The 25,042-nt window shown below is 34.8% G+C and overlaps 2 protein-coding genes and 1 pseudogene across 2 annotated transcripts; all 3 read left to right on the top strand.

Annotated features, from left to right (window-relative positions):
- The first annotated feature begins 754 nt into the window (after positions 1-754).
- Positions 755-9,997, top strand: LOC112034430 (potassium transporter 3). The gene is made up of 9 exons (XM_024067256.2): positions 755-1,003; positions 2,166-2,409; positions 2,499-2,747; positions 2,895-2,945; positions 3,612-3,872; positions 3,955-4,007; positions 5,743-5,857; positions 7,472-7,726; positions 8,457-9,997. The coding sequence occupies exons 1-9, from the start codon at positions 986-988 to the stop codon at positions 9,560-9,562; spliced, it is 2,352 nt and encodes a 783-aa protein (XP_023923024.1). The 5' UTR covers positions 755-985; the 3' UTR covers positions 9,563-9,997.
- A 3,256-nt stretch (positions 9,998-13,253) lies between these two features.
- LOC112034426 (uncharacterized) lies at positions 13,254-17,392 on the top strand (annotated as a pseudogene).
- Positions 17,393-19,108: 1,716 nt separating this feature from the next.
- LOC112034427 (uncharacterized) lies at positions 19,109-22,967 on the top strand. The gene is made up of 3 exons (XM_024067254.2): positions 19,109-19,610; positions 19,765-19,917; positions 21,837-22,967. The coding sequence occupies exons 1-3, from the start codon at positions 19,443-19,445 to the stop codon at positions 22,575-22,577; spliced, it is 1,062 nt and encodes a 353-aa protein (XP_023923022.1). The 5' UTR covers positions 19,109-19,442; the 3' UTR covers positions 22,578-22,967.
- The last annotated feature ends 2,075 nt before the right edge of the window (positions 22,968-25,042 follow it).

Here is a 25,042-nt window from a genome sequence, read left to right as displayed (position 1 = left end):
TGGTGATGCACTTCAATTTAATTTAGTTAACTTAGACTCATAACTTAGTCATTTAGGAACTTTGTCACTTCGGATTTTATCATTCTCATTGTTAAATAGTGCATCGCTCAAAAAATTCTATTTACTTAGACATTTTCGGGCCTTAGTTTTTGAAGTCAAATATTTCACATCGAGCTAGTTTAAAGCATCTTGCATTTCACTTGTTCAAGCAACTTGAAAACATAATTAGGGGACCTAGGTTAATATAAAATCGGTTTCTACTCAAAAATTACATATATTTAAATCAATTTTCATATCACAAGTTTGTTTACAAATATATTTATTATGTTTAAACTTGACTTGTTTAATATTTAAGCATAAACTTAGGTTTCAACTTAATTCATTTGCTTAATAAACAAACATAAATTAGATTTTCTCAAGCTAAACATGAGATTTTCATAAACAACTTGATTCATTTATAACCCAACAAATAATATTACAATAAAAAAAAAAATATTCATTTACCAGTGATCCCAAGATGTTGATAAAACTTCACAAATCATCTGAGGCTTGAAAGTCATTATACCACCCCCTCAACGACGAGCCGTTGCACTGCCGAAATCCCCCACTATATCCAGACCATAATTGTAACGACATAAAACTTTCAGCGAAAAAAAAAAAAAAAGACCTGGTGGCTCCCACGACTGCAGCGTGGGTCACTAAAACCGAAAGAAACAGTCAAACAGAAGCATCCTTTTAACCCGCGAGATTCCGATCTGTCTAGCGTAGCTTCTACAGATTCAACCCAACGATATACTTTTATATATATATATATATATATATTAACCATTAAATCATTAAAGTTTTGGAATTTAAGGAAATTTATTAATAAAGTATCCTAAGAAATCTAGAGCAACTGAATCTATATATATATCAACAAAACCCCCAAACCCCTGACTCGTTTTCTAGCCTTTTCGTTTTCAGACTTTAAACACAGAGAGAGAGAATGAGAAACGCAGCTATGGTATGTCTTCGACCTTTTCACTTTCACATCAAAATCTATATATATATATATATCAATATCTCTCTCAGTTTCACCATTTTCTTTCTTTGTCCATTCTTTAATATAATTTAACAGAGCTAGCTTAATTTTTTTAACCAATGGATCGATTTTGATTTAGTTGTGGAGCAAAATAGTTTTAGCTTGTATTTATTTTTTGGAACATTAGCTATTTTGTTGTTGTTGAAGTGTTTGAGGTTAAGAAATTTGGAATAGATTCAAGCACAATTATGAGTTGGAGATTGATGAAGCATTTTTATCAAATACCTTGTGAAATTTTGGGTTAGATGTAGAACTGTTACGAATTTCATCAAAAATGTTGATTGGGAACTATGAGACAATGATTGGTTTTGGTATTTATCTAGTAATTGTTGGTATTCAGAAAATTAAATTTAGGTTAATTGCATTTTTTTTCCTATTAATTATGGTGTAGATGCCGAGGGTAAAACTTAGGTATATTACATTAGGTTGCCTGATTGAATTCAAATATCTGGTCGCATTGAATTTAATTGTCCTTAGAAAAGATAACACTGTTTGCGTTTTATTGGTTAATGCAACTAGGTGTTTGAATTCAATTGTTCCCAAGTTATACCCAAGTTCTAATCTTCAAAACTAAGCAATCTTCCTCCTTAACTTTTGGTAATAAGCACTCAACAGAAAAGTCATAATTTTTTGAAAAATGTGTGTACTTTTTTGATAGGTTGATAGTTGGGGGGTGGAGGTACGTGGTGTTTGACTCACCTACATGGGGTACTACAAAGAATGTCATTCTGCTAAATGTATAGTTGTTTTATGTACTAGAAATTAGAATTTTCCATTAAAATTTAGCAGAAATCTTAACATGTGCAAAGTGCTTATTACCAATAGTTAAGATGGGGAAAACTGCAATTTGCCCTAAATTTTGGTATTTTTTTTTTTCTCTTTCCCGTGAGAATTTGATACTTTGTGCTAAAAGAAACTATTTTTGAATTCATGGTTGGTGAAGCATCAGCTATTAAACTGTAATGGGATAAGTTATTACTCATATCTAGAATATAATATCAGAAACAGATTATTATTTTGATCTTATTCTTTATGGCACTGGTTGAATGTGGATTTAGATACTTAACAGTTATGCACAACACAGGTTGAAGGAAGTGGACGGCGTAAAAAATTTCTTCTTTTGGTGTACCAGAGTTTTGGTCTAGTGTTTGCTGACTTGAGCATCTCGCCTCTTTATGTGTATAAGAGTACATTTTCTGGGAGTTTAAGTCAATATCAAACCGAGGATACAATATTCGGGGTGTTTTCGTTGATTTTTTGGACTTTAACTCTTTTTTCATTGTTGAAGTATATGATTATCATGTTGAGTGCTGATGATAATGGTGAAGGTAAAAGCTTATAACTTCTTCAAAGGTGCTACAAGTTGTTTTCATTGTTTTTCATTTTTATGTATCTATGACTGTTTAGTCATTTGCAGGTGGAATTATGGCATTATATGCACTCCTTTGCCGAAATGCAAAATTCTCTTTACTACCTAATTATCAAGCAGCAGACGAGGAGCTTTCTAAGTATCACAAACCAGGTTACTCAAATAGAGATATGCCTTCCACTCCCATCAAAAGATTTATTGAGAAACATAAAAAAGCAAAAACCGGTTTGCTGCTTGTTGCTTTATTTGGTGCTTGCATGGTGATTAGTGTTGGTGTCCTCACACCTGCAATTTCTGGTAAAGGCACTTTTTTTCACCGCATATTTATGTTTATTATCTTTTTGAATTTTTCAGTTGAACTTCCACTGGCTGTTTTGGTCATCACTGCATGTCATGTGTACCTTTTGTTGTACACCTCTGCTAATAGATATCTGATTTTGGCAGTTCTTTCATCTATCGAAGGGCTGAAAGTTCGAGTGACAAATGTGCCTAATAGTGAGTATAAATCTCTGAAAATGTAGAAATAACACTCGCGTGCACACACGCACGCACGTACATAAATTTTATTATGCTAATAATTTTTCAATGAAATTTGAAGGTTAGTGCTTAATATTATTATTATTATTATTATTATTATTATTTTAAAAAGAAAAAATAAAAGGAAAGAGGCTCATTAATTTGAGTATTGAACTCATCTATTACCCAGAAGATTGTGTTCAGAAGTTCTGAGGAAATTGAAACAAGAAATGTTAGGATGAGAACTGAAGAGGACTAAAAGTAGGAACTATAACCTTGTTGAATTCCCACTTTTATATACCAAATACTGAAGACAGTGCATGGGATGCATAAAGGACAGAGAAACACGGTCTCTAATGATTAGATTTTTCTTATTACTGAGTGAAAAATGATTGGCAAGTGAAACCTGAGAGTTAGTTAAATTTCTTTCCAGATCCTTTTGGCTTCAATATTTAAAATAGAAGCATGAAGGGAAGAGATAAAAAAGCAATTTGGGATTTAGGAGTCTGTATATTGCATATAAAAACATATTATTTTATGAGTACATAAGTGTTTTTCCGTCTTTGCATTAGTGTATTGCTATTCAATTTACTATCCTTTTTTCAAACTTCCATTCAATGTTCTAACACTTACATAATTAAACAGGTATAGTGATTGTTATTGCCTGTGTTGTATTGGTTGGGCTTTTTGTCTTGCAACACCGGGGTGGCCACAAGGTGGCATTTCTGTTTCCTCCCATAATGATTCTATGGTTACTGTCTATTGCTGTTGTTGGCATCTACAATGTCATTAAGTGGAATCCAAGGGTATACCAGGCTCTTTCTCCGTATTATGTTTACAAGTTCTTTTGGGACACAGGAAAAGATGGTTGGACTTCGCTTGCTGGAGTAATACTATGTGCTACTGGTAAATATGGCATATGGAATCTATTCTGGTTCTTTAAGCTTTACACTTGTTAATTCATGTAGTCTTTTCTTGTCAACTACAGGAACAGAAGCTATGTTTGCAGACCTTGGCTACTTCACTGCAGCATCACTGAGGGTATGCAAAACAATTAATGCAGAATAGGGTTCTGTTTCCAAGCATAACCTTTGGGTGACAAATTTTTTTTTTTCCTGATAAGTAATTATTTTTGATAATATAGAGGAATGACTTGGTGTTGAATCAATGATAACGAACTTATGTCCATTTATGCATTTCAATGCTTAGTTGAGTAATGCTGTTAAGAGATTTTGAAGCTTAGTTCTGATTCATACTTTGCATTTTCCAATGATGGCTAAAAGAAAAGCATTTAGAACAATATATTTACAGTATGGCAATGAACTGGAACATCTGAACTACTGACCTTCTAGGTTAGAAGGCATTGATGCTTGTTGTTCTGGACCTTCCAATTAATTTTATACATACGATCTCCTCTTTAAGAATTGATGTTTTGATGGACCTACTTGTTTGGACAGTAATTGATAACAATAGAAATTGGGATCTAATGCAAAAATCTCTAGCCAGGTCAATTATACTGAATGATTTAATTGAGCAATTACTTAAAACTTGTATTCAGGAGTTTTATATGTTATCAGTCCCCTGAACTTTTAGGACTACCAGTCAATACAATTATGCAACATTGCAACTTCAACTGCTCTTTGTATGAGATTTCATTTTCTTTATGTTTTTTTCTTCTTTGCCCCCCATCAGCCATCGGCCTTGTAAAGTTGGAAGTGCTTAGAGGGCATAGAGCATATTGCTGAAGAATTAGAGCTATGGGCATTACAGTAGTTCAGCACAATTAACTTAAGTATAGCTGACTCCCAAAAGTGTTACAGACTAGGTAATCTAGATCAAAATGGAAAAAAATATGTTGAGTTAAAACATGTTTAACTATCATTGATGTTTATAAAAGTTACCTAGAGTTGGTCTACCCACCTTTCTCTATTTATTTGAAATAGATATCCTACTCTCCTTTATGTACAATCATTTGGGAATTGGAAGATCAAGTATTGGGCTCAATAAATGTATCATGTTGTTAGCAGAGGGGGGAAGGGGTTTATGGGATTTGGTAGTTTACCACTGCAATAATTTTTTTTTTCACCTTTCTGGAGGTATCATGGTTGGGTTTGTTCATGGGGTTGATGTTGGGGCAGGAACACAAGTCCGTGTACTAGGCACCCTCTTTATTTTCTTGTCTTGGGGCATTTAAATGTTGTGATAATCACTTTCCATTCTATCAGTCTTTTTCCCTTTCTTATTTACTTATTTATTTAATTATTAGTAAGTTACATCCACCTAGAAGTTATAAGGAGAGGAGGTGCCAGTTGAGCTAAAGCTCATTGGCCATTTCTATCAGAGTTTTTAGTGGCCAATAAAATGTTTAAGGGTGTCAATCAGAAACATTTCATATATTTTGAATTGGCGGTCACAATCCTGCCATACAATGTCAATGGTCAAAAAGTAAATGTCTCTGGGAAACTTTGATCTGTTGAATACATATTCTGCTGTGTTGTGTATGTTTGGTCAAATGAGATAAGTTTAATCTTTTCCCACTATCTAGAGTTGAGCAGTTCCTACTCTAAGATTATTGTATCACCAAAGCTTATGCTTAAATTTTTTTTTTCTTGCTGCTTTACCTTACCTCATACTTTTTAAGGTTGTGCTTGTTCTTGTTGTTCCTTAGGTAAAAAATTGTAGGGTATTAAAAAAAAAAAATCTCTTTCATCAGTTTTCTCATTAATTTGTTAATATTCCTGTAAGTAAAACCCTAAAGAGTTTTTGCTTCTTGCAGGTCACATTTTCTTGTGTTATTTACCCATGTCTAATACTTCAATACATGGGGCAGGCTGCTTTTCTTTCAAAGAATTTTTCTGCAGTGTCTACAAGCTTTTATGCTTCTATTCCAGGTAAGTTATTGAAGGAATGAATTACAGTTGTGCCCATTAAAGGGGAGAGAAATTCTCTTTGAGGAATGCAACTTAATGCATCCTTTATGCTACAATATTCCATCCTTTGCTGTTTTTTGTGTTCACCATCATGAACACCTGTATTTGTTGTTTTTGTTCTTCCATGATGAATATAAGTCTTATTACTTATCAAAAAAAAAAAAAAAATTCCATGAATAATAAATTCCTGATTTTCATTCTTTTTCATTTAAATATCAATCCTAATTAGTTAGGTTCCCAGCTAGATTCGATATATTTGGTGGTCTCGTCACCCAATCAGCTGAGCATTCAGAATAGAAAATGTTTTGGCTATGTCAGGGCGTTGCTATTATTTACTAAAGTTTCTTCAACTTTTCTTTCTTGTATAAATTGCAAGCATTTTTATTAACTCCCCCCCCCCCCCCCCCCTCTCCCCCACCAAAATAAAAAAAGGAAAAACGAAAAAGGAAAATGGAAAGCATTTGCTAATAGATTGTGAACTAGCCTTAAACTTTTAAAGCTATTTAGTGTTGTAGAGAAATGAGCTAGAGCTTGAGTTTGATCTCTGTTGCTAGATCAGCTAAGCATGAGGAACACCAGGCTTGACTTGGTTGGGCCAGTGAACAAGGATGCAATTAAATAATTTGAAGTCATCTGCAATTATGTTTAGTTTTGTTTGTCATGTTGACAATTGAAATCATGGAATTTTCTTATCCCTCATAAACAAGCATAACAGAATTTTCGGAAACTTGTTGAAACATAAATTTTTTATGTGGAACCAATCTGATAACATTTGCACAATTGCGTGGATGTGCATTCTGTTTGTCAGTGCATGTTTCTATATCTGACAGTCTGGCCCTCTAGAAAATGGTCAGTTCTATACATCTTGTTTTCATGGAGTCTTGTGTATGGTCCTGGTTTTTCTGACTTCTCATCTTCACATTGACTTTCATAGTTCTGCAGCTTTCTGAGAGAATGAGAGGGAGAGATGGGGTAGAACTTGGAACCATATATTGACAATGTTCACATGTCCCTTCTGAACCATGTAAAACTGAGTTTGAGCAACTCATTCTACCTAGTTTTCCCAATAAAGGATTCTCATAAGCTAGATTAACACCTGTTCATAAGTCTACCACAAATTGCCCCAAGACTTGCCTCAGCTTCTTACACCCATACCACCATTTGATGCAAATGGACCAACTTTGGCAGTGATAATTTGGCTGTTGAGATATAAGAAAATGTGTTGAAATAAGCAAAATGGCTAAATTTGTACAAGTGGTCCTGTCATATTGAATATTTTTCCCCAGATTCTTCCATTTTCTACCACATTAATTTTTGAGGCTTTTCATGATATCACTTGGGAAGTCCTAAAAACCTCAAAAGCATCCTAAATACCTTCTTATTGCTTGACAAACATTTCTTTATCCAAGAGGGATATCATAAGGTTAGCAATATTGCCTACATGGTGATTGGTTAAGGGGACTGGTGAGAATTGTAATTCACTTCTGTTTTTTTTTTTATCCTGAATCAATGTTGAACAAGCATGAATTCCATATTTAATTTTATGATTATGCAATGTTCTTGCCATGTTTGCAGATCCCTTGTTTTGGCCAATGCTTGTGTTGGCAACTTTTGCTGCAATAGTTGCCAGTCTGGCTGTTATATCTGGCACAATCTCAGTTGTCAAACAATGCCATGCATTAGAATGTTTCCCTCGTGTCAAGGTTGTTCATTCAAGGAGATGGATCCATGGTCAGATATACATCCCTGAGATAAACTGGATCCTTATGATTCTCAATCTAGCTGTCACCGTTTGTTTCCAAGATGCAAAACGTATTGGAAATGCTTATGGTAAGTTGTTTTCTGTCAAGATTTTTGTAAATAATTTTCTTCTCAATATATTTATCTCTGGATATTGTGATTAATATAGATCAGAAATCTGCTTCATTTTTATGATCTTGTGCATGAAGGAATACTGTCAAGTAGTAAGAGTTTTTAACTATATTACATTAATAATTCATTACAGGGAAATTTTTTATTTCAAGGGCACTTTGAGTTTTTGTCTGTCCAAAATTACCTGAATTGAACATAAAGGGACTGTGGATTTAAGACGACTTAAAATGGACAGGACCAAGAAGGTTTAGCTGCTTACCCATCTAAATTACATTTCAATGTGATCTTGCTGATTTTTTCACCTTTTTTTTTTCTTTTTCTTTTTCTCTTTAATAAAGTGGGTAGTTGTTAAAATCTGTGATGAGTATGAGCAAAATATCAGGTAATTTTGGTTAGGTGAATATTCTCTTTATGCATGAAATGTCATTTTGGTTTCCATCTAAACCTATTTATCCTATGGCAGTCAGATCGACAGTGCCTTCATCTGTAACATCTGTACTTTGTCCACAGTACTCAGTCATAAAATTCCCCTTGGGCTCATTATCATCTACTTATATAGCCAAATTTGTCTGTGTTCTGGGAGTTGTATTTATGTTATCCATAATGTAGTTACCCTCTAGTTGGCTGGAGGTGTCCTTTTCTTTTCTCCCCTCTGCTGCAAAAGCTAATCTTGCTATGTTAATTTCAGGGATTGCTTATCTGACTGTGACTTTTGTGACAACCTGGTTGATGTCACTGATCATCAACCTTGTATGGCATCAGACTCTCGTGTTTTCCCTTTTATTCATCCTATTCTTTGGATCGATTGAGATTATCTTCCTTTCATCTACTTTTATGAGAATGCCTAGAGGTGAGTGGGTTCCTTTCATAATCGCTGCAGTTTTCTTGGTCATTATGTATGCATGGCATTATGGAACCAGGAAGAAGTATTTATATGATCTACATAACAAGGTTTCAATGAGATGGATACTAACACAGGGCCCCAGTCTTGGGGTCATTAAGGTTCCTGGGATTGGCCTCATATACACCGAATTGGCAACTGGAGTCCCGGCCATGTTTAGTCAGTTCTTAACAAACCTACCAGCCTTTTATCAAGTGGTTGTCTTTGTCTGTGTTAAAACTGTTCCTGTTCCCTATGTACCCCATGAAGAGCGGTATCTTATTGGACGGATTGGTCCCAAATCTTACAGAATGTACCGCTGTATTGTCCGAAATGGTTACAAAGATGTTAATTACAATGAAGATGATTTTGAAAATGAACTGGTGATGAGCATAGCAGAATTCATCCAACTGGAATCAGAAGGTCCTCGAACTCTTGATGGCACTGTGGATGGAAGGATGGCAGTTGTGAGGACATCTGAAAAGTTCGGAACTAGATTGCGAAGGTCAGAATCTGCAGGCTTCGGAGAAAGCAGCAGTTCGAACCCTTTGGCTGCCTCTGTGACTCTTAGTAGCTGCAAGTCAGCCACGCTGCAGAATTTGAAGTCTAAGAATAGACAGGAATCAACCCCTCTCAACAATAAGCCAATGGTTCGTTTTGAGTTGCTGAATACGAAATACAGGGATCTAAATGTCAGGGAAGAACTTTTGGAGCTTGTGGAAGCTAAGCATGCTGAGGTAGCATATATTGTGGGCCACTCACATATCAAAGCAAAATCGAATTCATCGTATATGAAGAAATTTGTTGTTGGTATGGTATACTCTTTCTTACGTAAAAACTGCCGAGCCCCGGCTGTGGGGTTAAACATCCCTCATATTTGTTTGATTGAGATTGGTATGAACTACCTTGTGTAGCTGAATCTGCAGCTGATATAAGCCTCAAGTGTTTTCTGGCAGGCAAAGTTACAGGGGGTTTCTTTTTCTAATGCCATCGGCTATTGGTTGGTGTAGTTACCAATTTGGCGTTTGACAGAATTGTCTCGCTCCAATCTTCACTTGGCAACATGTTAGAGGATGAAAGGTTGCATTTGATTTTGAATGCCAATTTGTATAATTCATTCTGTTTTAGTAAAATAAGTGTAGAGCTCCTTCTAATTGGGTTTGCCGAGTACGCTCAGTCTTTAGATCATGGACTAATTCTCCAGAAGCCACGTCCATTTTGTCTTTCCAGGTTGCTTTTGTATCAGTGTTACATAAATTCATATATGCTGAGCATGTTTTCTCTCGTCATAGAAGGCATCTACGAGCCATTACTAAATCTTTGAATTCAAAAAAAAAAAGCGTTTATTACTGGCTTTGCTTCAGTTACTGCCTATAAGAGGTCTTTATTACGCTAAACATCAAACTACTCACCCATTCCCCTGCTGAAACACTGAAATTAGGGAGGGGTTTTTTTTTTTTTTTTTTTGGTCAATTGGGTTATGTTTGGGATGGCAAAATTTTCAACTCAAGGAGCTTGATTCAACCTTGTATTAATAGTTTAAAATATATATTTTTATTTCAAAATTTGTTAGTATGATTATATTAATTTTGTAATTTTTTTTTTTTGAGAAAATTTTGTAATTTAGTTTAAACTTGTCAGTTATATTGTTTTAGTATTTTGAGTTAGTTTTGATAAAGTTGGAATATTTTTCCTACTTGTGTAAATTTAAATTCTAATTGTTAATTAATGATGAGTTTAAATAACTCAATGAAAGCCCAATTTTATTATGTTTGACAAAATCACTACAACCCAATAACGAGTCCAAATCTTCTGTCCCACTTTTTCTGCCCCATTTTATACTCCATCAATAAATATAGTATTAATAAGTCAATAATGATAATATTTAATTAATTAAGTGAACACGTGGCAAGTATTTATTGGTGGAGTATAGAGTGGAGCATAAAAAGTGAGACAGAAGATTTGGACTCCCCAATAACGCAATCCAAACCAACCAATGGGTTGAGAAAATAAATGAAACCCAACTCAACCCAACCCATGGTCCATAGGAATACCTATTTGAAATTATTCTCTAATTCTACTTGAAGCATAAAATTAGGAAGCCACTTTGCCACCAAAAAAAAAAAGACTCAAATTACAGATTACAGATGTTATTTGAGATTAAATGAAAGATATGTAAACTTGTTCTGCAACAATCTTAAGTTTTACACCATTTTCAAGAGGGAACTCCATCTATTTTAAGTTGGACTACGTATTAAATTAGAATTGTGTCTCTAAATAGATAATGTCCCTTCCACTGAAGTTTTGAACCAAAAAAAAAAAAAAAACAGGGGGAAAATTTTCAAGTCATCTCGTTGTTGTTGTTGTTGCTTTTCTTTTGTTTTTGCCCCTAATAGTGTCTAAACTCTAAAACTCTTCAAGTATTTAACTATTTGTTCAAGTGTGCGACTTATTGATAATTATCTCATTCATCTATGTATGCCTCTTTTTTCTCACATGTAAACTCCACCTAATTTTAGGACCCATATATTATGAAAAGTGATGTATACGTATGATGTACAACATACCTAATATATAAGTAAACAAGAAATATGGGTTTTTTTTGGTAAAATAATGAAATTTTAATAATAATTTTATAAAATAGTAGTAATGATTTAAAGTTATTTAGTAAAATTTCTAACTTTCTAGCAAAAAGAAATTATTTAATAAAATAGTAATTGTGTTTTTTATTAAAATATTATTTTGTTCTAAACATTTGACGTGTTAAATTTGGGGTTTTTTTTTTTTTTTTTTTTTTTAAATTCTGTATAATTTTTTTGAAAAATTATGACATTTTAGAGTTGATGTGAACTTTCTTTTTTAAAATTATACTTTTGATATGTCAAAGACTTCCGCAATAAAATAAATATAAGAATGAGAATATAAGTAGTTGTCATTTTTTACTATAATAATAATAATAATAATAATAATTGTAAGGGCAGGTTTTGGCTCCTAGGCCCAAAAGATAAAAGGATCTAGGCCCAAAGAGCCAAATACAATGAATTTGTAAAGAATGTGTTAGAAAACTAGACTCTAAAGAGTTAGGTCACAACTATAATTGATCCAAATCACAATGCAGTAAAGATAGACTAGTTTTATCTAAAGAAAATCGTCCTCAGCACAATCCGAGGAGATTAGTTCTTTTATATATTACTTGAATTTGATTACAAGTACAGTTCTTGTTACAACAATGTTTTTTTTTTCTTAATTCTCTAATCCCCTTCCATCTGGGTCTTCTTTCTATTTTATACTCTCTTTTTTCTTTCCTTTTATGTGTACATTAGATTGTTAGTGTTGATCCTTATCCTATCAGCATCTTCTTGAAGTCTTTGGAAGTAGCTGTAAAACTGAAAAGTACTATTCAAATATTACTTCATCATTAATGCGGTCAGAAAGTTAGCTACAAAGCATTCAATGCGGTGATAGCAGTTTTTTTCTTAGATATTTCATAGCTCTCACTTGTCCTGTACGTTCATAATGCATATCATTATTAATAGAATTTCCTGGAATGTTACTATGGATGACAGAACACACCTTCTGATCTCTGTTTCGTTTAGCCGAGGAGATACTTCTCCTTGGCCTACCTTCCCCAGCCTTCTCATTCATAATTTGCTCATGGAGTTCCGAGTCTTACATCTTCATTACTATTTATCTGTTCTCGGACCATTAAGCGTCCTCAAACAAGGCCTAAGGCCCAACATATATTCTTGGACCCCTTACCCCTACAATAATAATAAAGAAAATGAATAGAAAATATGTTATTGGTTGGAGAGATTATACATAAATCCAATTACATTCTGTTCCTTCATAAAAAAAAAATTATTATTATTATATTCCTTCCTTATTATCACATAAACAATGGCAAAAAGAGTCTAAGTTTGATCCAAGTCTAACCCTAGGCTTCCTTATTTATTTGTTATAGTATTTTAAGGTTCGTTTGGTTTGTGTTTTTAAACAACATTTTTTAGTTTTAAAACAGCATTTCACGCATTTCAACCAACTTTTTCACCCACACGTATTTCAAAAAACTACAAACAACAATTTTCAAACTACACTACCAAACACCCCCTTAATTTTTAATAGGAATAGGAATACTGTTACAAAAACGAATAGGAATAAGAATAGGAAACCACTTAACTAAATAGTATAAATTAGTCTCGTCACATGCGTAGTGCTCCGCACATGCAATCGAGACTTTTTTTATTATAATTATCTTGAGTTTAATGTCATAATTTTTCAATTTAAGATTTTGAAAATGAGTAAATTACAGGTTTAGTGTGTGTTAATTTTTAGAAAAAAAAAAGTTTTTTTAATAGTTTTTGTTTTTTAATTGTGTTGAGTTACAATTTTAATCTTATTTTTTATTTTTTTAAAAAATATCTAATTAAATTAAGAGTATTTTAAGTATTTTTGACATATTTTTAAATCATAACTAATTTTATGAAACAGGAGATAAACTATAAAATTCCCCTTTGAATTAGATTTCCCGGGTACAAGTCTTTATAATTCAATTCTCTTCGCAAGAAACAATAGAGTGGTGAAAGAGAAAGAAAGAAACCCTACTGAAACCCTGGGACTCTGGGAGGCTACGGAATCAAACTCCAGAGACAGACTCGTGTCAGGAACAAAACTCCGGCGAATATTCAAATCACCGCCGAACAGATCCTCCGGGAGGCTTGTGACCTCCAAGACGCGGCGGAGATCAATCCTCCGAAGTCCGAAATCACCGACGCCGCCGAGCTCGCCGATTACCGCCGCCGCAAGCGCAAGGAGTTCGAGCAACCAATCAAAAGAACCCTTTGGAACGTCACCGTTTGGATCAACTACGCTCAATGGGAAGAGTCTCAGAGAGACTTCGATCGAGCTCGATCTTTGTGGGAACGAGCTCTCGGAGTCGAGCATCGGAACCACATTCTGTGGCTCAAGTACTCCGAGTTCGAGATGAACAACAAGTTCATCAACCACGCGCGCAACGTGTGGAACCGTGCCGTCACGATCTTTCCGAGAGTGAACCTGTTGTTGCACAAGTACCTCCACATGGAAGAGGTGATCGGAAATATCTCCGGCGCTAGAAACATCTTCGAGAGGTGGATGACTTGGTCGCCGGACCACCAAGCCTGGCTCTCCTACGTCAAATTCGAGCTCCGATACAATGAGATGGAGCGAGCTAGGCAAATATTCAAGAATTTCGTGCACTGTCACCCTAAGGTCACTGCCTGGATTCACTACGCCAAATTCGAGATCAAGAATGGCAAAATCGCTAGGGCGAGGAATGTTTACGAAAGAGAGGTGGAAAAACTCGGCGAAGATGAGGAATTGTTCTTAGCCTTCGCGGAATTTGAAGAGCATTGCAAGGAAATCGAGCGTGCCAGGTGTATCTTGAAGTTCGCGCTTGATCATATACTGAAAGAGAGGGCCGAGGATTTGTATGGAAAATTCATAGCATTTGAGAAGCGGTATGGAAATAGAGAAGATATAGACTCATAGAGGATGTGTTAGTGAAGAAGAGGTGAGAAATAATCCATTGAATTATATTCAATTGGAAGAGAGTGTTGGGGATAAGGTGAGAATTAGAGAGGTTTACAAGAGAGAAATCGCGAATGTTCCTCCTGCTGCAGAGAAGCGGTATTGGCAGCGATATATTTACTTATTGTAGGTGTTGCTGTTTGAGAATTTGGATTGAAATTCGCTTAATTGGATTTCGTATGCTTAAACTTTGTTGCTGATTGTTTGCCTTTTTGCCTTTTGTTTTATAGGAATAACTATGCCATGTACGAAGAGCTTGACGCCCCCAAGACATGGAGCGCACAAGAGAGGTGTATAGGTAAGTTTGTGATTCTTCAAAAGTTCTTTTTGTGTTTGGTAAAGTTGATGTACTGCGTAAAAGTTTATGTTTAGACTTAAAAATGTGGAGAATTGCTTTAATGGATTGTGTTGTTTCTTTTTTTTGAACGAAGATTTGTTGTTTTCAAAGTATGCTTTTTTGCATATCTTGTTTGTCCCTCACTTGTATTTGTTGCTGTATGTGGCCAAAAGGTCGTACTTTTATTACATGTGGTATTGTTGTGTTCATGCTATTTTGATATGGTTGTGTTTGCTTTTGCAAGCCTTTGTGGTTCTTTGGCATGCATAGTGTACAGATCCTCCACCATTGGCTTCGAGTGTAATTTGGTAGCAAAATTTATATCGTTGTGAAACTCACATCCAAACAAATATTACAGTCACTCACAAAATTTATTCAAACTGCAGGGGTTTTTGCTCTTGATTGGAAATGGTTATTGTCTACATTTTTCTGTCTTTGAAATAAGTGTCTAAGTTTATAATAATCTGTCAGAATCATTTTACAACGTGGCTTGTCCTCAGTGTTCATCAAACCAGTAACTTAATTTCAGTAAAAGCTTCATTTGTATCCAATGCATGTAACATTGCTTGGTTATCCTAGTGTTAAAGCTGAAATTGTATATATTATAATATTACTAGCAAAGATGACTTTATAAAATTAAAAGCAAAGGCAGTATACAAGAACTCATAGGGAGTAACTTTAGTATACGGGCTGCATAATAAATTATCTCTCCTAAAGTTTAAATTGTAAATATGTATATATCACTACATCTTATTGCTTTTCATTGTTTTGACAAAGAAGATCCTTTGCAATCTAGGCTTCAGGTAGGTTGTCCAGTTCTTTATTAAGCAATTTGAACTGACATATGACAAAGGGAGCAAAGTCAAATCAGAGTCGGAATTCTTGGGTCAGGTCTGGCAGTCCCTTGGATAGCCTAGTTTGTGACGAATTAGGGTGAGTATTTGGTGGGAAGGAATATTAGGATTTGAGAACACAACAAAGGGGAAAAACCAAGATCTGAGTTGTTGTTCCAGGGCTGTGACCTGTGACCAGTGTTTTCGCTCTTTATGGAGTATTTGGGGCTAATTGATGGATGGGTTTCTTAGGGACTGTTTGGTAGCCAAATCAAGAAACAATTTTTATATTTTAAATACAGTAAACGGTGGGTCCAATGAATTGTTAACTTGTTTGGCAAACTGTTTCCACAAAACAACTTTTAGTTTTCTGTTCTCCAAATCAGGTTTTAATATGATGTTATGGAGGTTGTTGTAGGGTTGATTTTGTTTTGGTAGTGATTTGGGTACTGTTCCATAATTTTTTGGTTTTTTGTTTTTGAAGTGAAGGATTGGGTTAAAAAAAAAAAAAAAAAAAAAAAACTTGTTTTTGACTTGGCTGTTAATCTATAAAGATAGATATATCCATAGATATTGGGTATTAGGTCTTGAGTGAAGGATTGGTTTCTCAGGTTTAATTAAGGAATAAAAAAGAGAGATTATTCTTGGTTTCTTCCTCCCATATTTTGCGGGCTAAACACCTTTAGACTTAAAAATAAAAAAAACTAATGCTGGTTTCAACTCCGCTCTTCATAACCATGGAAAAGAATGTAGTTTATATAAATGAACGTTGAAAACCAGCACATAAAAAAGCTAACTTAGTTTACATTTTCAGTACTTCAGATTATTTTGTGCCCAAAAATGATTTGACTGGTGATTACTTTATAGATGATGATCACATATTTTAGGTTTGTAGGAAATTTTATGTTGTGCAGTCAATTTTTTTAGAAGAAGTTATGCAATCAATTTGGTTGTTAAGATTTTTGGGTTCTATGACCAGAAGAAAAAAAAAAATGAAGAAGAAGAAGAAGAAGAAGAAGAAGAAGAAGAAGAAGAATATATATATATATATATAGGGTTCTATGAACAATTGAAAAGTTGGGGACTTCATAAGGACTTGTAAATTTTTACAATTTATAAATCTCTATGATGTAAATGCATTTTTTAAATTATATAAAAAATGGTATCTGAATTAAGTGACTTACACTGTCATTTACAACAGCACTGGTATCTGGTTTTCATATGTAAGATTCACATGAGTGGACAAACACAAGTGACTTTGAAGAGATTACTCATTTACTGTTAATTTTTCCAGGGAATCTCCTAAGCTCATTTGTCATGAGAAAGTCTCTTCTGCAAAACTATGGCTTCTAGCTGCCCAATTTGAGATCTGGCAGCTGAATCTCAAGGCTACACGACAAATCCTAGGAAATGCAATTGGCAGGGCTCCTAAAGATAAGGTCAGTTACAGGTTGTGTTGTGGTATATATTATATCATTATCTATTAATTTGGCATATTCTCACAATTGTAACTGTGTTTTTTCAATAAAATAGACATTTAAGAAATATATTGAGATAGAGCTGCAGCTTGGAAATGTAAACCGTGGTCAAAAACTCTATGAGAAGTATTTAGAGTGGTCGCCCGAAAACTGTTATGCATGGAGCATGTATGAAGAGTTAGAGAGATCTTTGTGCAAGACTGAGTGAGATAGGGCAATCTCTGAGCTTGCGATTGCCGGATAAAGACTGAAGAGCAGATTTTTTGAAGCATAAGAAAGGATGTCAATGCTCGAGTGGAGTATAATGGTAGATGTGGTGATTCAATGCTTGGCAGAATCAGGAAAGTCTGGTAGCAGGCAAAGGTCACTGATATTAAAGTTTAGTCCCTGTGTAGTTCTTTGTAGCCTTCATGATCAATTTGTACTTTTGTGTAATAATTTTAGTTTCTTTTAATAAAATCTCTCATTGATTTGTCAAAAAAATCTATTTCTGTTTTCTGTTTCAAAGACTCAATTATAAGAATGAAAACAAAAAACAGATTTCTAGTGTTTTCAAAGTCAAGAAATTGTTCGGTAAACTGGAAAAAAAAGGAATAACAGTTTTCTGAGAGTAGGAAACGGAAAATTTGTTTGGATTGATAGCTAAAAGATTAAAAGAACAGTTTTCCAGTCCAAGGACAAACTAAATTTGGATTGATTCCTAGAGTAGTTTATTGTTTTTACTTTGCCTAATCATTATTTTAATAAGTTTTTATGATATTATTAATGAAAAGCTGGTAGTTTTAGTCCAATGAAATGTGTTTGATTCTTGGAATGTCCTCTGTTCGAGCGTTTGTGACTCTGAGTAGCAGCGAGTGAGCCACACTGCAGAATTTAATAGACAGGAATCAACACGTCTCAATGCTAAGGAAAAGAAGAGACTTTAGAGCTTATGGAAGCAGAGTACGTTTAACTTGGCATAGAAGGCATCTACGAGCCATTACTGGATCTGTGAAGTGTGAACTTATTAAGAAACTAAAAAAGTCTTTATTACTCGTTTTGCTTCAGCTACAAGATTGGTCTTCACCATATTCTGAATTCCTTTTCCACAAGGGTTTGACCAAGGTTTTGCCGGCAGTTTCCTCTTTCTCTGTAATTGGGAGTTGGGACCCGATTCAAAGAACCCAACTTTAAGCAAAGACTATACAATTGTAAACTGAATACAATGCCATCTCCATCATTCCTAGACTAGAAGCTTAACCATCTGATTTAAATTATGGAAATAATTTTAATTTAATTACCATATTAAACATATAAGAAATGTCAACGGATGCCCTAAAGATATTATGTTAAATTTTTTTTATATTTTCCATTAAAGTGGTATAAAATTTTTTCTAGAATAGTTCATTAACTAATGTAATAAGGGTATCCATTAACACATTAGTAATTATTTTAGGCATTGAACATCAAACAACTCACTCTTTTCTATGAAACACAGAAACTCTTCTCTAATTTTAGTTGAAGTAATGTCATGAAGTCTCGTAATCAGAATTTAAATCTGTTTTTTGATCAATTATGAAGATAGACATATGTTATTTTAGATCAATTGACAGGTTCACAAAATTTGTTTCTAGTGTCTTCATTTGATACCTTGTTAAGAGGGGAATTGGCAAAATGTACCCATCAATCCATATTAAGTTGGGGTGCACATTTAATACGAATCATCCATTATCTTTAAAGATTTTGAATACCAAATTTGATATTATCCCTACAAGCTACAATTGTAATTTTTTTTATATATTAAAAAGAAAAAAAAATGAAGGAAAAAAAAAAGCGATAGAGAGTTCAAAAAACACTCTCTCTTATATGGACTTACAAGCACCTAACATTAATAAAAAAAGAAAAAAAAAAGTAAAGCTATATGGTAGATACTACTTGGGATTTAGGTTTATTTTCTAATTCTTAAAAAAAAAAAATTATTTAGTTATTGTATCTTAGTTTTCTTATTTGAATTCAATCATACGATTTTATTAGTTAATAATGTACATAATTAGATTCATTTATACTACATTAACCAATACAATTACGTGATTGATTATTATATGTTTATACACTTACTTCATCCCAATATCACATATATAGATTTAAAAACTAAGCAAGACAAAAAGGTCAAAATCACTAGCTACAATTGCTCTTAGCCTAAAACAATTCATTTCCTCCAAAAAAAAAAAATAAATAAATAAATAAAGGGGGGTCAAGATTTACACGACATTTTAATTTCCCAAACCTTCCCCAAGTTCCCAATCTTCCAAGCAACCTTCCCCTCATTTTCTTTCTCAACCAGAAACTTTTATTACTTTCCCATCTCACAACGATATTTCAAATCCCCCCCTCCTCTTCAAATTCCAATTCCCACTCACACCCACCCACACAAAAACACTCTTTTATTACTTTCTCTCTCTCTCTCTCTCTCTGTGTGAAAAGAAGGGTAGGTCTGCTTAAGCCGTCAAGACAACTACCGAGTCTCTCTGACTTTAAAAACTCTCTCTCTCTCTTTGATGCAAGTTTTCCGGAGCTTCATATTGGAATCGGACTCGGACCCATGTTGAGCTGGACCTCCTCCTATTGCTCTCACTCTCTCCCCCACCACCGCCCTCTGCTTTTTCGTCCCTCTGTCTCTCGAAACATTAGGGTTCCGACCCGACCCGTTCCTCTCTGCCCCAATACCCGAACTCTCCGAACCTCTCAATCTTTCACCCTCTCATACAACGTAAGCAATTTAATAATTTCTGTTTATATGTATATTTAAGCTTTTGATGCATTAATTTGTGAAACTTTAGAGTTGTTTTTAAACGCAATTATGACTATGAATAAGGTTTTTTTTTTTTTTTTTTTTTTTTATATATATATTTTTTTGGGTGCAGAAATTGAAAATTTCATGCTTTAGAAATGAGGAATTTGCTGCAGAAACCCCAAAGAAGGAATTTATTGAACATTATTTGCCTGAGGAATTGGTGAAGTCGGAAAACGATAATTCAAGCGCGGTTAAAAGAGATTGGGGTTCCACTCTTAGAGAGGTATATACTATTTTTGTTTTAATTCATTTGTATATTATCGGTAGCCGATTTTAATGCTTTTGAGTTTTGGGTATTTGATTTTGATTGTCTAGCATTTGATATGTGGAAAAGAACTAAAATTCTGTTGATTGTAATAAGGTTCTTTTCTAGACTTTGTGTTGTTTGATTCGTTGTTGTGCGAATTTATGACGCAGTTTGCATTTATAGAAGTAGTAAATATAAATTAAAAAAAAAAAAAAAAAAAGACATGCCAATTAAAAGTATTTGAGAGTATGAGTTTGGATAAAATAGAATGATAGAAAAGAATACACGTGGCCTATCCCGACTAGTCTATTGGGGATTTGTGCTTACCCTAAAAATTTGGGACTATGGTTTAGGCATTTGTGTCAAATCTGCTCTTAAGTTAATGGACTTATAGGCTTAGGGATTTAATCATCTAAACTCCGTAACTCCTTGATGAATATCTTCAAACAACATGTTGTGACCATTTGGGCTTGGTTTACTCTGTAATGAATGACTAGGATAGGTTGTCTTTATTCAAACAAAGGGAACCGAATGTTTCCTAGGTACTTTAGTTTAGTAGTAGTACAACTTTTGTAATATTAAGTAGCTGTAGACAGAATTACTTTAGTTTAGACTCTGTGTTGTTTGATTCGTTGTTGCGTGAATTTATGATGCAGTTTGCATCTATAGAAGTAGTGAAAAAAAAAAAAAAAAATACATGTAAATTAAGAAGGTATTAGAGAGTATGACTTTGGATAAAATAGAATGGTAGAAAAGAATACATGCGGCCTATCCTAACTAGTCTATTGAGGATTTGTGCTGACCCTAAACATTTTCGGACTATGGCTTGGTTTATGTTGTTTTAGTTGGTATTTGTGTTGAATCTGCTCTTAAGTTAATGGGCTTATAGGCTTTTAGGGATTTAGTCAACTAAACTCCATAACTCCTCAATGAATATCTTCAAACAACATGATGTGACTGTTTAGGCTTGGTTTACTCTGTAATGAAGGACTAAGATAGTTGGTCTTTATTCAAACAAAGGGAACCGAAGGTTTCCTTGGTACTTTAGTTTAGTAGTACAGATTTTGTACTATTAATATTAAGTAGCTGTAGACAGAATTCCTTTTGCGTAGTTAGTATTGGGTGAAGTCCTGCAATGAGTGCAACCCTCATGTTTAGTTGCTAGCGTTGAGTTTGGAGCCTTGAGTAGACTGCTGATGATAAGTTAGACAACAGTGAGGATAATATCAAGTCATCATGCCTCTTATGCAAACCCTGTACAAATTAGACCACATAGTCTACAGGAAATAGTTGGGTATGGGATTGGAATTTGGAATTGAATGACAGAATTTATGATGTGTGGATTTGCATGACAGATGGGTTCCTAGATATTGAAGGAAAAGAAAAGAAAAAGAGTAGTTTCTAAGGATTTCCTTTGTAATCCCAAGATGCTGCTAAAGCTAACATTTTTTTTTAACTCCACTCTCCAGAAAATTTGATGGAAAATTAGTTTTCAGCTTATATCCAAAAGAGGGAATGTAATTTTTCTTTTTACTAGGAAATTGTTACACCTTAATTATTATAGTTGGGTATGGGATTTGAATTTGAAATTGAATGACAGAATTTATGATGTGTGGATTTGCATGACAGATGCGTTCCTAGATATTGAAGGAAAAGAAAAGAAAAAGAGTAGTTTCTAAGGATTTCCTTTGTAATCCCAAGATGCTGCTAAAGCTAACATTTTTTTTTTAACTCCACTCTCCAGAAAATTTGATGGAAAATTAGTTTTCAACTTATATCCGAAATAGGGAATGTAATTTTTCTTTTTACTAGGAAATTGCTTTGAAACACCTCAATTATTATAGTTAATTGTGAAGTTTTAAACATGTCATTCCCTAACTGGCTTGGTTTTGCAGGCTGCTAATGCAGTGTTTAGGGTGATTGGGAGCCGATGGACTGTACCTTGGACAGCAGAGACCATACTGCAGGTTATGCTTCTTTGGATTGCTGCATTCTGGTTCATAGGCTCATGGATGGTTCCATTTGCAGCTCACATGGCAGGCTTCAACAAGGAATCCTTGACTTTTAGAGGACAAGCCTTATTCAGCCTCATAACTGATGTAACTGAAGGCATTGCTGGAATTGCAATCCTTCATCGTTGCCTGTCCAGGTTTCGTCCACTTCCACCTGATTGGTTTAAGCTTAGCCTGAGAGGAAACTGGCATATTGATGTTCTTCTGGGATGTCTCATGTTTCCCCTGGTCAATCGACTCTCACAGTTCAACCTTAACCTTCTGCCTCTATTGCCTTCAACACCTGTCACGATCTCAAGTGTTGAGCAGTCAATTTTGGCTAGGGATCCTGTGGCAATGGCATTGTATGCAATAGTAGTTTCAATTTGTGCTCCTGTCTGGGAGGAAATAGTCTTCCGTGGTTTCCTTCTTCCTTCCTTGACCAAGTACATGCCTGTATGGTGTGCAGTGCTGGTGAGCTCGGTTGTCTTTGCTCTAGCACATTTTAATGTACAGAGGATGCTACCGCTTGTATTTCTTGGGGTGGTAATGGGTGTTATTTTTACACGGTCGAGGAATCTAGTACCATCAATGCTCTTGCATAGCCTTTGGAATGCATTTGTGTTCTTGGATTTAATGAAATAGATTCTTGAAGTTGTGCTTAATATGTAAGTTCAGTGATAGGTAAATCTAATGTCAATGAAGCACAACTTCAGTCTGATTTCATGGGGCTGCAATTCTTCGAAGGATTTAGCCTGTGCCCCTTAAAAGGATGGATGCCTACCCTGCATCAGCAAAGTTGATCAAACATTGCTCACACAGAAAGCAGTATAAAAGTCCTCCAACTGAATGCAAGAAGTATCGGGCTGTCGGGTTATTCCATCAAAATTTGTATGTTGAGAGCATCAATCTACTACTTTGTTCATGTCATTAATAACATACATGGTATAAAGTAAAGAAGCAGAATGTGAACAATCATTTTTCCCAAAAGGATCTCGCAACTTGCATTCCAGCAATGTAAAACGCTTTTGTAAATTTCTTGATCGTCTCTTTCTCTCTCTCTCTCTCTCTCTCTCTCTCTCTCTCTATGTGTATGAGGTGGAATACATTTTGGGTACCTAGGACTAATTCATCTAGGATAGCCTTGTCCCCTAACCAAAGAAATATTTCGACTCATTATCCTGCAGGGGAAATGGTTTTTGTTTATTTATTATTATTATTATTTTTTAAAGTGAGGGGAAAAGGCCTTCAAGATAGGCTGCGTTTGTTTAAGGTGAAAACGATTTCAAGAAATCCTTTTACATGAAACCGTGTGTTTGGTTGTGTATGAAAAATAAAATTTTCCGGAAAATCATTTACTTTGACCGTAAAATAGCCCCTTTGACCCGGAAAATATTTTTAGCTTCTGTTTTACCTTCAAATCATTTTCGAAGATGCGCAAAGAGAGAAAGAGAGAGAGAGAAACGACCTAGACGCGCAAACACAGAGAGAGAGAGAGAGAGAGAGAGAGAGAGAGAGATTGCGTCGTTGAGTTCGAGATTGCGCCGGAAAATCAGATCGCCGTTCTCGTCCCCTCCACGTGATGGTGAGATCACGCCACGAACCCACGAACTGATCGACCCACCTCGTCCACCGGCGAGATCACGCCACGAACCCACGAACTGGTCGACCCATCCCTCATCCTCACCGACCCATCCCACTCCACAGACCCACCCTTGAGTCGATCTGTCCACCGGCGAGTCGCACCGCACCGATCGCACTGCAATGATCAAGCAAAGATCGAACCCAATCACCTCACATGCCTTCGCCTTCAAACCCACACGCCTTCGCCTCAAGCAAAGATCGCAGCACCGCGCTGACCCACATGCCTTCGCCTTCGAACCCAATTGCCTCTCTCTGTTCCTTCTTCCCTCAATTTGACCGGATTTGATATATTTTTTTCTTTGGTTTTGTTTCTTTTGTGTTTGTGGACTAAAAAATGATATTATATATTTGTTTGGAAGTTGAAAAAATGTGAGAAAATGTGAGTAACAAGTAGAAAATGTGTTTTCTATAGTATTTTCAAGAATACAGCCAAACCCCAGAAAATATTTTTCAAAACATTTTTTTTAAATACAACAAAACATTTGAAAATATTTTCCTTTCTCAAAAATAGCATTTTCAGAAAATATTTATTTTCCAAAAAATATTTTACATGAACCAAACACAGCCACAGGTGTGCTTATTTTCTTGCCTCGAAAAGAGGATAGGATGGCATAAATTTTTGTTGTCCCGTCTCATCGTATCTTGTTTTACCTGTCCCTTCTTGAGTGTGTATATATTTATCTACTTTTAAATATATAAACTTAAATTAGTCATATAATTTAATCTTAAAAAAAAGGGGCAATTATAGTATCATCCCACACTCTCATACTCTCTCAACTCACAAAGTGCCAATGCCACCTCATTATATAAACGGTGAAATGCTTCCATCCAATTCCTTATCAATCCGCTTAACTTCTACCATGTGTTTCTCCACTCCAAAGAAGGGGCAAATTTTGCTTGTCCCATATTATCCTATCTCATCTCATTCCGTCCCTTCTTGAGTGTGTATATTTATATCTCTTATTATTATATATATATATATATATATAAACTTAAATTAGTCATATAATTCAATCTTTAAAAAAAAAAAAAATTCTAGTATCATCCCCAAAACACTAATATACTCATACAACTCACGAACGTGTGCCAACGACACCTCATTACAAATAGCAAAATGCTACCACCCACTTCCTTCTCAATCCGTTTAAGCCATGTGTCTCCACTCCAAAGAATGTACAAAATCTGGTCATATCATCTTCTGTTACCCTCCCTTATTAGAATGAACATTCCTTGGTATATGAAATTTGGTTGGAAAGTTGAAAATCTAATCAATATTTAACATGGTAGTCAAATGGTTTGAAACTTCAGTTGGACCAACATTGCTTGAATCGCTCACAGGGTCACATTGCTTAAAATTTTGTTGGGCCTCTACAAACAGCAACATTGCACATACTCTATACATCCTTAATTATTTATTAATAGGCTCTTAATATCTTATTGATTGGGGTTTTTGCATGGGTCTAAAT

This window comes from Quercus suber, unplaced genomic scaffold (genome assembly GCF_002906115.3).
Source record: "Quercus suber isolate HL8 unplaced genomic scaffold, Cork oak 2.0 scaffold_698, whole genome shotgun sequence".
NCBI classification, from domain to species: Eukaryota; Viridiplantae; Streptophyta; class Magnoliopsida; order Fagales; family Fagaceae; genus Quercus; species Quercus suber.
Note: the sequence above shows the minus strand (reverse complement) of the source record. Positions and strands in the feature narration are given on the sequence as shown.

Bases quoted from the DNA above. Each gene is read 5' to 3' on its own strand.
- LOC112034430 (XM_024067256.2), top strand. The intron at 2,410-2,498 runs GTAAAAGCTTAT...AGTCATTTGCAG, and splicing joins TGCTGATGATAATGGTGAAG to GTGGAATTATGGCATTATAT. The intron at 4,008-5,742 runs GTATGCAAAACA...TGCTTCTTGCAG, and splicing joins TCACTGCAGCATCACTGAGG to GTCACATTTTCTTGTGTTAT.
- LOC112034427 (XM_024067254.2), top strand. From the start codon at position 19,443: ATGTTGAGCTGGACCTCCTCCTATTGCTCTCACTCTCTCCCCCACCAC. The intron at 19,611-19,764 runs GTAAGCAATTTA...TTTTGGGTGCAG, and splicing joins CTTTCACCCTCTCATACAAC to AAATTGAAAATTTCATGCTT. The intron at 19,918-21,836 runs GTATATACTATT...TTGGTTTTGCAG, and splicing joins GGGGTTCCACTCTTAGAGAG to GCTGCTAATGCAGTGTTTAG.